Source organism: Condylura cristata, unplaced genomic scaffold (genome assembly GCF_000260355.1).
Source record: "Condylura cristata isolate star-nosed mole 26May11 unplaced genomic scaffold, ConCri1.0 scaffold00003, whole genome shotgun sequence".
Lineage (NCBI taxonomy): Eukaryota > Metazoa > Chordata > Mammalia > Eulipotyphla > Talpidae > Condylura > Condylura cristata.
Window position 1 is genome coordinate 40,071 of NW_004567104.1, and position 16,001 is coordinate 56,071.

The window sequence follows — 16,001 nt, forward strand, 5'->3', positions numbered from 1 at the left end:
TGGGGGGTAGGGAAGGAAATGCACGGGATTATGGTGATGGCACACTAGTGACTTGGTGATGGGAAACCCACGGGGATTACAATTGAGATGGAAAAAAAATGTACAAAATGATGTAAAAATAAACTTTTGTAAAATATTTAAAAAAAAGTTTGTGGGTGATCTGAGGTTGCCAACTTTTACTTTGCCAAAAAAGAACCTAAAAGAAAGTATGCAGCAGTCACTTCGCATTTTTATAAAAGACATTTGACATCAGAAGATAGTAAAATGGGTAAGATTTGAGTTAATTTACCATGAAAGAGAATTTTCTAAGAGCCTGGCACCTCACAATAATAATCGACCTCTCTCAATTTACTTTGGACAAGTGCAAACCTGTTTGTGCTCAATTCTGGAAAGTGAGAAAGATCAATTAAAGTTTGAGGCAGCTGGCATGCATCTGCAGTGCTATAGAGAGTGTCTTGGGAGAAACAACAACAACAACAACAAAAAAACAGCATTGTGGGCTCCACAGAGGAGGGGATAAGCTGCCTCTAGTGAACCAGCAGGGGAAGGACGTCATGGAACTGACGTCCGGAGCTGAGGCCCGGTGCATGCAGGTGCTTGTGTACATGGTGAGTGTTCTGGACACTCTGGGGAGGGACATGACTTTACCAAGGACCCACAGAGATAGGTAGATCTAGGTAAATTTGGGTATCACAAATGAAAACTGAGAGGCCTGAAAATTTTGTGAGGACACCCCATCAAAGGGTGGGACTTCCTGTTGGTGAAAGTTGGGCCATTAATATGGCTCTATATAACTTATCATGTAATTTCTACTCATTGACTGCTGAAGTCTGGGTAATGAATATAACTGCATTCAATAACCCGTAAATGTGTATAGAATCAGTCATTCTCAATACATTCTCAACAAACATTTGCAATCACATTGCTGGTAGTGATTTCTATGTATTACAGGTTTATGACAGTCTAGGAAGTGAGGGTTACAGGACCACTTGAAGTTTCATAAACTTTGGAGCACTCTGTTTTTGCTTGTATTGTAGGGACATCAGAATAGGTGAAAATAGAAATGCCACTTTCATTCTTAAAATATACAATATTTAGAAATACAACGCTGGTATTTTATATTATTACTTTAAAGATATGATTTCTCTCTGTCCTGAACTAGACTTAGTACTTCAAATGCTGTTGTTTTGTGGTCAATCTTTTTTCTTGATTTAAGTTTGAGATGTTCTGTTTATCTGCTCCATATTACAAATGGATTGGTTTATTTTTGTTTAAACTTATTGGGATATTTTGTTTCTCAAAAAATTAATTAATTAATTAATTCTACATCATTTTGTACATTTTTCCATCCCAGTTGTGGGCTCCCCACCAGCAGTTCACCTGTGTGCCATCACCACATTCCCGTGCCCTCTTCACACCCCAGTTTTTATCCCATTCCCTTTTCACCGCATACAATGTCTCTGCTTTATATTTGTTCTCATTTTTACTTTATTATATTTGCTTCTCTCTCTCTCTCTTTTTCCTCTTCTCCCACTGAGACCTTACACTCCTGTTATGAGTAACACCATCCAGTACTGTTCTTTTTATTTCTGGCTTATTTCACTAAAAATGATCCCTTTCAGCTCCATCTATGTTGCTGCAAAAACCATGGGTTTATCGTTTTTGATAGCTGAGTAATAGTCCATTGTTTATATGTACTACATCCTTTCAATCCAGTCACCTATTTTGTGGCATTTGGGTTGATTCCACATTTTCCCTGTTGTAAATAGTGCAACAATAAACATGGAGATGCAGGTGTTCTTTTGAATCAATGTTGTTGGGAACACTGTTATTTTCAATAGGAAGATTCATAGCTTTGAAAATATGTTTAGTATCCTAAATGCAAAAATAATTGGGATAATTAACTGGATCTTATAGAAGTATATCTAGGATTTTTTCTCCACTTGTTTGGCCAGTTCATGCTACAAGCACCTAGTAACCACTTATACTGATCAAGCACTTATTTTACAATAAACACCTTGATGAAAGGCACAACCAATCTCCTATTTTACAGAGAGGAATGCTGAGACTCCAGGTCACATGGCTATAGATACAGTGGCAGAGTTGGGGCCCAGGAAAGTGACTTTAACTGCTATTGTTCTTCATTACCTTGCTGTACATCTTGATATTGGCATTCTTTTTTTAAAAAAAAAAGATTTATTTATTCATATGGAACCGGGGTACAGGCCAGAGATGTGGAGGGTGAGAGGATTCACCAAAGACAGAGAGGGGAGAAGAACAGACAGATAGACGAAGTACACTGCTGAGGGGAGCAGCGGGCGGGTCAGGAGAGGTCTGCCTCGCCATGTGGATCTCCTCCAGGGCAGGCGGGAATCGAACTCATGTGGAAGTGGCTTTAGCTTCTTAGTGCTGTGCTTTAACCCGCTGCACCACCAGGCAGGGCCCAATTTTGGCATTCTTAAGCTTTTAGTTGTTGGGGGTGACCAGGTACAGTGATAAAACAACTACAGGTAGGGCTAGATAAGGGCGATAATAAACTGGTGATAATTGACTTGGCCTTGCAGCCAGGAGATACCAGTGGGACTAGATAAGGGTGATAACAAACTGGGCCTCGCATCAGGGGGCACAGCGATGAGTCATCCCTTTAGAATATAAACCTAGAATCTATATAAGAAACCCTTTTCGCCTATAGCATTGGCAATAGCTGTGGACCCCACCCTTGAGAGCTCCGTCTCAGCTGCTGCCCAGGTGCAATAAACTCTACTTGTTCAGCCTTTCTGCCTCCCGTCTTCCTTTTGGCCTGTCACAGAAATCAGGACAAAACATTAGTCTGCTCTTTTTTGTTTGTTTTAAAATTCATATTTGAGATACCATGGAGGGGTAGTGAAGCTTTTAGAAGATCTAATGAGGATTATTTTAAATGAAGATTATTTAACAAGAGCCTCCACTCATAACCAGTCCATTCTGCCCACAGGTTTTCACATACTTACCTCTGCTTGCTTCTACCAGCTGCACCCTACCCAGCCCACTTCTCTTCCTCAGAAACATGCATCCTGCCCAGGGTAACTTGAGGGAATGCAGGATCCCAAGTGAGTATTTTTCATGGGGTTGTCTATGTAAACAACTTGTTTCAAATGCATATAAAATTCATGGGCTCATGTGTGATATAATCATTTATCAAAGGCAATGTAGATAAATGTGAGCAAGGAGGCACATAGGATTTGCTGGACAGTCAGTGAGTGTGAAGACTCGTAGTACCACACTCTCTCATTCTATTCAGACCCAGGAACACTACCTCTGTGTTCTTTATTATTATATGCACTATTCTGACCACAATTCATATCCTTCATTTGAGATGAACAGAACAATGCTTTTAGTACTCCCAATGTTGTGTCTATTAGTGTTGAAACAATATAGATATGCTCATCTCTGATATATCCTGATACTCATTATTTAATGCTGTTTGCATCGTTACTGAAGGTACTATTATCTGTATCATGTCACCTAAGAATACTGGATCCAATGACTTTATCAAATATTGTGGAGTGCTTCCTGTGGATGAGTACAAACACAAATATTACCTTGATTATAAAGGAAAATGAAGTGGGTAACTTCATGGTCTTGTTAAATTTATCACTTGGAATTTTATAATATAAGCATGAATGACACATCTTCTGAGCATATCTTCTTTTGAATGTTTTAAGCTTTAATCACTGAATTAGCACATGGCCTTCTTAAATGCTGGAACAACTTTGCTTATAGGGAATCTAAGCCAGAGGTCTGTGGGGAGGCTGAGAAGGGCAGGGCATGCCCATAGGCATGCCACCATTGACACAGGCACCATAATATCGACTGGAAGCAAGAAAAGACAGTGATTGGGCGGACCAACTTGTGTTGTAGAGCTACAGCCTTGAAAGTCCGCTGAGGCCAGTGGAGAACCACTGCTAGGCCCAGTACCTGGGGTCTGTTAGGTTTTTAGGCACTGTCATTGGTGCTGACATTGGGGGAGCCCCAGATAAATGATACCTTCTGCTCTCTGATGTTATATAGACCTGATGCGGCAGTGAGGATACGATGTGAAGGTGAAAACTGCAACATGGACCTGTACGTGAAAATGAACTTTGATAACAGAGTCCTAAGACTTATCCTGTGAAAAAGTAGAGTGAGTGTCACCCAAAGCACCATTAGGGGTCCAATCTTGCACAATCCCATAGAGAAATACAACACTGAGTAGGAAGGTTGGTCTTCCTGCCAGGCTTTTCTCCTGGAACTGGGCACATACTGGCATGAGAGCCAGAGATCTCTGGGCATTTGAAAACTACCACATTTAGGGTAGATAGTGAGAGCTCCCTGACAGGGAAAAAAAAAACATAGACTGAGTTCTCCTTGATCTGCTTTTGATAGTAGGAAGAAATGATGGGCCCCCATCATTTTCACTACAGACAAACCTACTCTTAGTGCATAAGATGTTGAGTAGAATAGAACTTAAGCACAACTAATAGACCAAAGAGAAAGTATATAGTTTATATAGTTTCCTAGTGAAACACCCAAAGTTACCCATTACATCGTGGGTAAATGCCCAGCTAAAGAGAGTTTGTCCCAAGCTGGGCCCCCGAGGCCTGAAAGCTTGTCACAAGCATAAGGCATCTTCTGGTGGGGATCCACATAAAGGGTAAGAAGGGGCCAAACAAGTCTGGAAGGGATAGAGAAAAGTCAAAGTACAAATCAAGACATAGGTATCTATTGTTCTATTGCCAGCCATGGGTCATCCATGTCTTTTTCAAGTGCCTCTTTCCTTGTCTCCCAAATTGCTCATGCAAGTCCAAGGCCAAGAACTAACACAATTTCTGCTTTACATGTTTCTTTTCTCCATGGGCCTCCTTAATTCTCCCTGTAGTCCTTTTCTTTCCATCCTTTCTTTCCAGGTCCTTTTCCCAATCTTTTCCACTCCTTGCTGCTCAGCTCCACTTTCAATGGGTGGTGCAGAGATCCTGGAACTTACCCTTTCTAGGTATCTAACATTGTTGCACTCTGGCTTTAGGGTATCATCTCAGATGCTTGATTGACCCAACCAGTTCCAGGCCTGGTGTCTAATTTAGAAAATCTCAAGGAAGGCATGTTGAAAAACAGGGCCTCGGAATGCCTTGCCTGAATGGTTCTACTATAACTTCATCTATGTAACAGCTTTAGAGGCTAATAATAGGCCTCAGCACAGGAGGTACAGGGAAAGCAATGAGAAGAGTGAGTTTTAGTTTGCTGGGTAAGGAGGAACCACATTTCCCAGGTTAATTATCCTAGTGGGTGTGATGCTTCTTTCACCAGTATCTACTTAAGTGAGTACTGTTGGAACACAGACATTTGTTCTGTTTTTTACCCTATAATTTGAACCCATAATGGGGAAAGGACATTCCTTTCATCCACAGGAGTTTCTCCTAATGTTGGCTTCAATAGGTGGAGGAGCTTCTGGTTTCTTTCTTACACTATCTAGAAGCATTCCATTAAATTCTTGCTCTTAGCTTACCTATCTCCCTCTTGGATAAGTCCTGTCAATGATGGAGATACCCTCTAAGGATCATGAAATTATAATTGGTATTTTAGGGATTATTGTGGCTATTATTATTATTATTATTAATTATTATTATTATTTTATTATTATTATTTTGACAATTGCTTCTGTGACATAATGCACACTTTTTTGTTCAGGTGTTGTTCATTCATTTGTATTGTAAAATGCTTGCTTTTTCCTTGAAGATGCATTTCTTATAAAATTCCCACCACCTATTTACCTGTGAACAAACTATGCTTATTGCAGCACTGTTTACAATAGGTAAGATATGGAAGAAACCCAAATGCCCAAACATAGGTGATTGGATCAAAAGATGGAATACTACTGGAATACTATTCAGTAGTCAAAAGTGATAAACTCACGCCATTTGCAGTAATATGGATGGAGCTGGAAGGGATTATGCTCAGCGAATGAAGCCAGAGGAAAAAGAAAAATATCAGATGGTTTTACTGATGGTAGGGGGACTAAATAAGGGATCAGGGAAAAAATGGCAGTAATAAATAAATAAACAAAAATTAGCAGGCAACTATAAATCAGAGGCATTCTGTTCAGGGTATTTTGATGTCAATTTGTTGAGGTTTTAGGTTGGGTGAATGGGGAGTTTGGGTTTTCTCGAAGAAAAGTTTCAGCAGAATTCCCCTTTCAGAGGCACATGGCAAGTTTACCCAGGGGAGGAAGATGTTTGTGTAGACACAGGCCGAAGTTATACTTTAAAATGACAGGTAGATTAGGAAAAGGAGAAAGAGAAAGAGAAAGAGGCACTTCTATAGAAAACAGATGGGCAGAAAAGCTTCATTTTCCAATGTAGAAATTGTACTAATACAGTGTTTTCCATTTATGGGAAGGGTACATTGCTTTGTGGGAGTGTTATCTATTATTCAATTAGTCACTTTTGGGGTGTGACTAGATAGATTTAGAAGGACTGGCCCTCCATCTCCCTGTCTCACCGGTCTGAGTTTTGAGATACTTTCTATTGTGTTCTGATACTTTGTACAGCATTTGGTCCCTAAGTATGTTTCATTTCTAGAGAAGGTTTCATAAGTACCACCCCTGCACCTCTGGCTTATATCCCAGTTCTGTATACATACACATATAAATCTTTTTTTTTAAAGGCCACTTTTTGATTTTGAGGTAAGTTTGGTGAACTTGTACAATAGGGTATTTAGCAAATAGATTTGGGGGGAGCTGGTTTACTTTTTTGGGCCTGGCCCCTTGTGATCACTGATTTCCCACTTGCTTGTTGCCCATAGCTGCTCTGACTGATTTCATCTGTTTCTGCAGGTCAATGTCAGCGCACAGAGGAACTGGATTCATGTCAGCTCGGATGCACATCCTCTGGCCATTATCTGGAAGTACGGTGGCATCTACATGGACACTGATCTCATATCTATCAGGCCCATTCCTGAGAAAAACTTGTTGGCTTCAAAGTCTTCTCGGTGCTCTAGTAATGGAGTATTTGTGTTCCTCCCCCAGGAATTCCTTCTTCTGGGAGTACATGGAAAACTTTGTTGAACACTATAATTCACACATCTGGGGCAACCCTGATTTGATCACGAGGATGTTGAAAATATGGTGCACACGTACAGACTTCTAGGAGGTGAGTGATCTGCGGTGCTCTAATCTGTCATTTCTACACCCTCAGAGATTTTACCCCATCTCCTATAGGGAGTGGAAGTGCTACTATGAAGTCTGGGATACAGACCCAAACTTCAACAACTCTTAAGCCTTGCATCTGTGGAACTACATGAACCAGAAGCAGAAGACTGTTGTAAGAGAAAGTAACACATTCGTGGAAAACCTCTACCGTAAGTATTGTCCCAGGACTTACAGGGACCTGATTAAAGGCCCAGAGGTGTCGGTGGCTGGAAAAGTGGGTACAGATAAAAAATAGAACCAATGTTGACTTGCATTATGGAACTGGATACTTCCTAAGATGCCATACTTTCCTTTGATCTCCACTTTCCCCAGAGGTGTGGGGGCTTAGTCACATATCAGGATCAACTTTCTCTATAAGAGGGAAATCTGAAAGAAGAGTGAAGTATAAAGTACAGAGGTTTATTTCTTTCTCATATAAAAGGCATTTGAAGGCAGACAGTTCAGAGTGGAAATGGTTGCTGCAGTCATCAAGGCCCTTGCATTTTTCTCTTGTCATCCTTAGTATCCACAGCCCCTTTATCTTTGGCTGTTTGATCTCCAGTCCATCATGTCTGCATCCAAGGCAACAGGCTGAGGAAAGAGAAAAAAAGGTGTACCTCTTTCATTTTATGAAAGCTTCCTGCAAGTACCATGTAATACTCCTTACATCGTATAGGCCAGAATGCAGCTGCAAAAGAAGCTGGAAAATTTGAGGAAGATAACATGTGTTTTGGGATTAATAGCTAATAGTTTTGAAACATGTTCTATATAAGTCTGTAATATTAATTCCAGGACCTGTGAGATAATTGATGTGAGGAAATGTATTCAATTACTAATGCTGATTTTGGTATCCATTAATGCCTTCAGTTGGTAAGTATTTAGTCCCTTATATGTTCCAAGTTCTGATAGAGACGATGAAGATATGACTGCCTAAATATTTTGAATATCAACCTTGAATTTATCATATGAATGGTTTTAAAAATCATAAATGGAATCAAGTGATGCATATTATCTTGTCATTTGTTTTTCACTACAAAAATATATTATGTCTTGGATACCAGTTTTCATTAGCAGATCAGGTCATGCTTTATTTTTCATAATAGCTACAGAGTATTTTCACTGTAAATACATTGTAGTCTATTTAATCTCTATTTAATTGGTGGACCTTTACAATGATTCATACTTAATAGTAAAGGTAATACTATAGCATTTAGAGGATATCAAATTTTGATATATGGTGTCAAATTGTTTTAAAAATGGCTGTTTGAAATTGCCTATTTATCTATTCTTCATCAATGCTAAAAAATGATTTAATTTTGGCCAGTGGGATAATTTAAAGCATACTGCTGTGTTCATTTTGGTGAGGTTGAATGTAAAGATGTTCATTCAGTAAAATATTTTTTTGTTGCTGTTCTGTAGATTTCCTAATATATTGGTTTAGCTTTCTATTGAGCTGCTTTCTATTTCTAATTGATTTGTAATCACTTTTTACATATTAAAGACACTACTATCTTATTATTTGGTTGTATTATTTTTCACTCAACATTTGTTTTTTTACCTCATTTGTTATGCTCTTTTTTATAATATAATAATTTATTTTTACATCATTTTGTACTTTTTTTTCATCTCAAATTTAATCCCTGTGGGCTTCCAATCATCATATCCCATGTTCCCATCACCCATGTGCCATCACCATAGTCCAATGCATTTCCCTCCCCCCACACACTGTTTTTGATCCCATTCCCCACTCATCGCCATAAAATGTCTCTAGTATATAGCTGTTCATTATTATTATTCTTATTTTCTTGCCAGGTCCGTTATACTCCTGTTATGACTGAAACCATCCGGTATTTTTCCTTTTCTTTCTGGCTGAATTCAATAAGCATGGTCTTCTCCAGCTCCATCCATTTTGCTGCAAAACACATGTGTTTATTATTATTTTTTGGTTGCTGAGCAATATTCCATTGTGTATAAGTACCACATCTTTTTTAATCCAGTCATCCACTTTTGGGCATTTGGGCTAAGAAATTTGAAGCAATTTATCCATATACTTCATTATTAGAACTAATAGGAAAATATATGTAAAACCAGGCAGCCATATTTGCAGCATCATAGGATTCTAGAATTCTTAACTCCCTTCATTATGAGGAAAGACTGTTGCCTAGGTCACCATCAACTGTGACTGCCACTCTCAGTCAGTGCCTGGCACTTGTAGGAGTTAAGTGGTCATTTGTTGGTGGGTGGATGAAGATTGTACAACACAAACCATAGTTTGGTAAGTGTGACCAGAGGAAGGTGTGCCCTGTGTTCTGGGGAGTCCAGGGGATGGAAAGGGCCTCCTGATTGTGGGCATAGGAGGGATTTATTTTGGCCCTCATGTCTGAACTGGATCTTAAAGTACGTATTCACCTCCAGGAGGAACAGAAGGAAGTGGTAGGGAGCCAAGGAAGATCATAGCCTTGTGGCTAAGAGCTTAGATTCTCTAGCCAGGCTCCTCTCATTCCCATTTTGGGTAAGTCTCTTCACATCTTTGTGCCTTAGATAATTATAGTATCTATTCTAGGGGTTGTTTTAAAGATGACATGAGTTATTCTTTGTAAATCATTTATAGTGTCTGGAAAGAAAAACAGTCCAGAGATATGTAAGTGTGGACAGCAAATAACATGGTAACTGGGTATTTAGCTAGAAAGGTAGTTTTGAAACAGTTCACTGAGGTCTTTGAATATCTTCTCAATTAATTTGGAAGAAGCCCCTGAGGAACACATATCCAGTCACACAGCCAAAGTTCAGTGTGTTACCCCTTTTAGCCAGGGTATGTGTGCTCTATTTTGCCACAACCCCCAACACTCCTTACTGCTGTACGTCTGAATCACTAAGTCTGGAGATTGGCATTTCTGACCAGTTGCCAGCTAATGTGATATTTTTGGTCAGGGACCCAACTTTGAGAGTCATTGCCTAATTGTATGTTAGGCCCTCAAGGTGAGGAATCAGTTGCTGCTTATCACTGAGCTTATACTGTGGCTTCTCTTATCCGTGGCATGCTTCCTGTATTTAACACTTTCCGACCTTGGTGAAATTTACATTTGTAATTTATGGTGCAATCACAAAGGCTCATTCTACAGGCCCCAAGAGACAGATGTGCTAAGAGAAGGAGATATGGTATGGCTGAGGCTTGGCTGACAGCAAGCTTGTGTTAACTGAGGCTGTGGGCATGAGAGCTCACCCCTAGGGATTGTGTGCAGGGAACAGAGATGTGGGCAAACAGCAGAATATAGAGAGCATTGGCACCCAGTCTTACAGAGAGAAAGGATAGCAATAACTGAAGAGGATGAAAGGGGGTCAAAGAAATGGAGTTGGGGGGCTGAGGGAGAACCAAGACAGTTGCTGATGGAATGTTCTTGGTGTTACCATCAGGGAGGCCTGTGGGCAAACATCTGACAGCAAAGCTTAAAAAGTTAATCAGTGAGTTCTCAGGTTAGCTCCTGGTGTGTGGGAGGACAGGGATCAGGTATTCTGTTGCATTTAGCACCCTAGGGAACCTGCTGTTGCTCTAAGGCACAACTGGTGTGGCAGTTGTCTCTGAGGCTCTGGTGACATGGTTGCAGTTGTAGCTCAGCATGGTAAGTTTGATGTCTCCTGACTCATTCATTTATTGATTTTTAAATAACTATTTATTGATTTTTTAAAAACTCAACACCTTTAGTAGAAGTCAGCTCGCCTTCTCCTCATGGTCGTAGTGAAGTGCTTGTGGCTAGATGGTTTTGTTTTTGGAGAATGTTTTGGGAAAGGAAACTCAGGAAGAGAATATGGGACCTGAGCCTGAGAAGGTGAGTCAGTAGTATCCCAGGCTAAGGGGCTTGTACTTGCACTGTGACAAGGAGCCATGCTGAGCTCCCCTTTGGGGGTGGATGTGTTCCTCCTGGTAGTTGGAGCTACCAGGCATGGCCTAGAAGGAGCAGAGACTTGGGGCAGTGAGTGGATAATGAGTTAGAGTGATAAGGGGAGATGAACTGATAAATCATAGCAGCATAGATAGTAGCATTTTAGGACAAATGGCCTGAAGGGTCAGTGTTGCAGCATTCACAAGATTTAGAGCCAAATGCACCTTCAACTATATTTCCACTTCGGCCTCCTTTCCCCAGGGAATGAATTTCCTTGTTTGTAAAATGAGACTAGTAATAGTTGCTTGTAGGTTTGTATGTAGAATTTTTTTTTTCTGGCAGAGGCTGGCATTCACTACACTGAAGCCATTGTTATCACTCTCCTTCCCCTACAACTCTGAGTCTTACTGCACCCTGAGGGTAGATAGGGAGGGCTGTCTCTCAGATGGAGATAGGCTCAGCCAGGTCAGGGGCATTTCCTGGGGGCCCTTTCCATCTTTTGAAAATGCTCTTTTGCTCTTGTTTCCTCCAGGTATTTCTCCTTCAAGAAGTGAATAACCATTCTCTTCTCTGACAGTCTAGTGGGCTAAAATGTCAGAATCACATGATATATAAAGGAATGTAATTAAATAAGGTGACATGTATGTCTTATTGCCCTTGTCAGAATCAAAGTTCCCAAGGGGAAAAAAATTGTATGTTTTTAAAATTTTGATGGAAGAAATAGATGAATGCAAAGGAGTTTGAATAGCACAGAGGTAGCATAATGTGGAAAATAAAGTTTTATAACTTCTATTTCACAATGCAACCATTACTCAGAGCTTACTTGTGTTTCTAGAAATAGTCAATGTTTTTGAAATAACATAAATAATGTATAATATTTAAGCAGAATAAACTAGTAAATTGTATTTATGATTGTATATGAAAAAAGTAAATCATTCATCTATGTCTATGTATTTATGTGTGTGTGTATGTGTGTGTCATTATCATCACTGTTTTAAGGTAGTCTGTGTGTCTGTCAGCCTACCCATCCTTCTAATAAACATGCACACCTACTTGTTTGTTTATCTCCATTTAATATTGTCATTTTCTTCCTCCCTCATAGCCATTGTAATATGAAGTATATAAATACATAGATATGTATATTCATGTATATATGTCCCATGTGCATTTATTTTTATAGGTTATTATAAAATGTGATTAAATTCCCTTTAAACAGAAATGCAATATGTATATGTGATCATAGATCATTATTCTATGTTGTTACATGAGAACCTACATTTTTATTATCCACAGCTACATAGTATTTTATTGTATAGATATACCATTCGTTCCCTTGTACTTTGCTTTCTTGTATTCTTCCATTACAAACAATACCATAGTGGAAGTTTTTCCAAGCACCTTTGCACACTTGTATATATTTATCTGTAGATAAATTGTAATTCTTAGTAAAAGCATGTTCATTTTTAAATTCCTAATGCTACTGTCAAATTAATCTTCAAATAGAGATAACTTCTATGTCTACCAAGAAAGTAGGGAGTAAATTCTGTGTCTTTGGACCACAAGCTAGAGCTCTTTTCACTAAACATTAGGTTTGAATAAGAGTGCTACCAGAGACCAACTCCAACAATTGGGGTGACAGAGGTTCCTGTAGGAAATGACGGTGTCAGTGAAGGTGAATGAGGGACATAAACACTCGTTCAGGTACAAGTGTCGTCTGCTGCTAGTCTCAGCAGCTCTTTTTTATTTTTATGTTTTCAAGCAGTGGGATTATATCAGCACATGCATTGAGTAAAAAAATAAATAAATAAATAAAAACTATCACATTTTCCTAAGAACAGTTTGAAGTATTTTGATCTTAGCCAAGTCTATGACACTTATCATTTTTTAAGGAAAACACTGCTAACAAAAAAATGTTGTCACTATTATTATTTTTTGCAGCTGGGCAAACAATTTGCTAATGATAATGCAGGCAGATTAATTCATATAGTTTTAACTAACATTTTTATTTATATTATGATAAAAGGTTAGTCAAACAAAAGGAAAGCTTCTTTTATTGCTAATTTCTAAGGATCCTCATTTTTACTAAAGCATCCTAAAAAAAAATTAAAACAAGGGCAGGGTAAGGAATGAAAAAGTTTACTATACTCAGTTCTATTAAGAGAGATAGGAGAGTTGAAGACCAAAACAAAGGCTTAAGCTTTTTGGTTCCCAAAATATTTCCTCTGGAGCTTCATTTAATGTGTACACCTGGACGGTGGTGGAATGTGTGATTTTAAATTATTGGTTTGGACAGGAACATATTATCACGATATGTTTTTAGCACTGTCTAATTTAACTGTATTAACTTTACAGTAATAACTAATTGCTTTTATTAGAAAAGCCAAATGTAAAATCAATTTTTACTCCATCAAATGATTCCAAATGCAAAAATGGTTACAAATACAGGAGTGGCCAAAACAAAGAGATCCAGTAGGAGCCATCTTCGGTGTTCCTGACTTTTCAGGGACACACCCTCATACCTGGACTTTGTCGGACGGTATGAGATGTTTGGCCCACACCAGAGCACCATGAATAGAGCTCCATATTAGTGCAGAGACCTGGACATCATTGCACTCATACCTCACTGGAGATATCAGTATTCATATGATCACATCTGAAAGGAGGGAAACTTGGAGAAATAATTAAGCTCATCTCTAATCTACTAGAGTCTTGTAACTACAGAGCATATGGTGTGGCAGAGTTTAGATATTTCTGCCACCCATGGCACACTTTTAACCTGAGGTCAATGTGGAACTGTGACACCTCCTCCTTTGCAAAGACCTCTGGCAGGCTGTCTTGCAGTGGACTTGGGCATCACGGGAGAGTTAATGTGCTAAGGTGGGTGCTTCACCCGATTCCATCCTAAGCATGAGCCTGTTCCTGCGATTCCCAATATATATATATGTGCGGCTTAAAGATATGGAGACACTGGCCCAAGAACGAGGCTCTGAATAATTACATAAGTGTCTAGTCATGTCAGTATGTAGCACCCTTTTTAGAGCTGTTGCACAGATCCCTCACCTCACCCCACTTAGCCTCTGGGGGCTAGATGAGCAGTGTATGCAATTACGTGCACCTTTCCTAACTTGGAGTCTTTTCTCACTTTCCAGGTTCTTTATCAGTCCCTTTGCCTGCTGCCGTGGACTTCGTGGCACTCTTCCCTAGTAGTTACCCAGGGCTGCCCCACCCATGTTTTCTGCTACTGCTACTTCTGAGGGCTTCAGCCTCCCCAAATGTGGGGCCAACCCACTCCCTCCCTTCAAGTTCCAGCCATGAAATCAAAGTGTAGACTGGCAACACATTAGTGCTGTGAATGTGGACCACATCATACAAGATCTGGATGTGGCCACCTTTCAGGATAACATCACTGGTATCTGCAACTTCAATGGGAAGGAATGCACCTGTTGTGGGCATCCTGTGGACCCAACACTACTCAAGGTGGTACATCTGGTGCAGCTCATGATTGAGTATCTGCTGTACTGCCTGAGTGCCACTATTACCAACCTGGAGGCATGGATACAGGCTAGCCAGTGTGAACAAGAGCATATCCAGAAGGAGCTGGGCCACCAGACTGATGAACTGAAGGCCGTGTGGGAGGAAAGTTGCCAGCATCAGAAGTTGATCAACGCCTTGCAGCAGCTGGTCCTACAGACAAGCACCCCCAAGTACCACATGGTGAATCTCTGTGGGGATAATGGGAGTGATGTGCATCTAGCTACAGGGCCACGCAGATAGCACTATTACCCCTGGCCCCAAGGTGGCTGGAGACCATTCGCACTGGTTGGGAGGAGATTTTAGAGATGAACACATGACCAGATTTGCTGATAGCATCTCATCAGATGCTGCAGAATGTGTCTGTGGAGATTATGCTAGTGTGACAGGCTTGTGTATGGAGGTTGTGTTTGAACAGAGGGGCTGCTTGTGTTCCACCTTGCATGTCCATGTTGGATTCCTCAGGAGGAGGAAGGGTGAAGGACTTCGTTTTTAAAAATATTTTATTAGTTAGGCATACCGAACTGGGGTACAGGCCAGATTGTGGGGACAGTAAAAGAATTCACAGAAGACAGAGAGGGGAATGGAACAGGCAGATTGACTAAAACACACCGCTGAGGGGAGCAGAGGGTGCATCACACACACTATGTGGGTCGCCTCTCTGACTGGGGATCAAACTCTTGCGAAGCAGCTGCTGATAGCTTCTCAGTCGCTTTGACCCATTGCACCAACAGGGACGGCCAGAATGTCATGTCCTGTCTGTCAAGGAATCTCTCAGAAGTTGCATGTACCACTTCTGTTTATATGTTGTTGGCCAGAGTTGAGTTACAGAATTTAGCCACACTGGTTATAAGAAAGACTGGGGCATAATAGTGTTTATACACATTGGTCTCCAGGTCAGCAAAACCATCAAGGCTTCTCTTATTAAAGAAAAAAAGGAAATGGATTTTAGTGGACAAGTGACAACTTCTATCATATTTGCTCCCATGGAAAATAGTAAATAATCTACATTTTTACCCTAGTTGAATAGCAATAACAGCTTGTAGAGCTGTGTTGGAATAATCTTGAAGTTCTACAGTGTAAAGATTATGCGATAGTTTTGCAATGTCTGAAATGTCTTAGGAGAGGGAAGTGAGATTTCAGATGCTATTAGCTGTAATCTTCTTCCCTGGTGGTTCTCAGTCCTTACGTAGGAACTGAACATTGGTATTTTTTAAAAATAAACTTTTTGGTCAGACTTCTGGAAGACGGCAGCAGAGTAAAGACGCCGAGATCACCGCGTCCAAGCCTGCATAGGAATTGAGGACTGAAAATGGACTATAGACTCACTTACTACAAGTTTTAACCCAAATGAAAACACCCTGGACTCACTAGAAGGTAGATAACTG

General features: G+C 40.1%; 1 protein-coding gene across 1 annotated transcript in view; it reads left to right on the forward strand.

The window, feature by feature from the left end:
- LOC101637199 (alpha-1,4-N-acetylglucosaminyltransferase-like) overlaps positions 1 to 14,856 on the forward strand; it is a 17,764-nt gene extending 2,908 nt beyond the window's left edge. Inside the window, 3 exon segments of the mRNA XM_012730117.1 lie at positions 6,848 to 7,033; positions 7,035 to 7,436; positions 14,479 to 14,856. Of these exon segments, the coding sequence (XP_012585571.1) occupies positions 6,848 to 7,033; positions 7,035 to 7,436; positions 14,479 to 14,856 (966 nt within the window).
- The last annotated feature ends 1,145 nt before the right edge of the window (positions 14,857 to 16,001 follow it).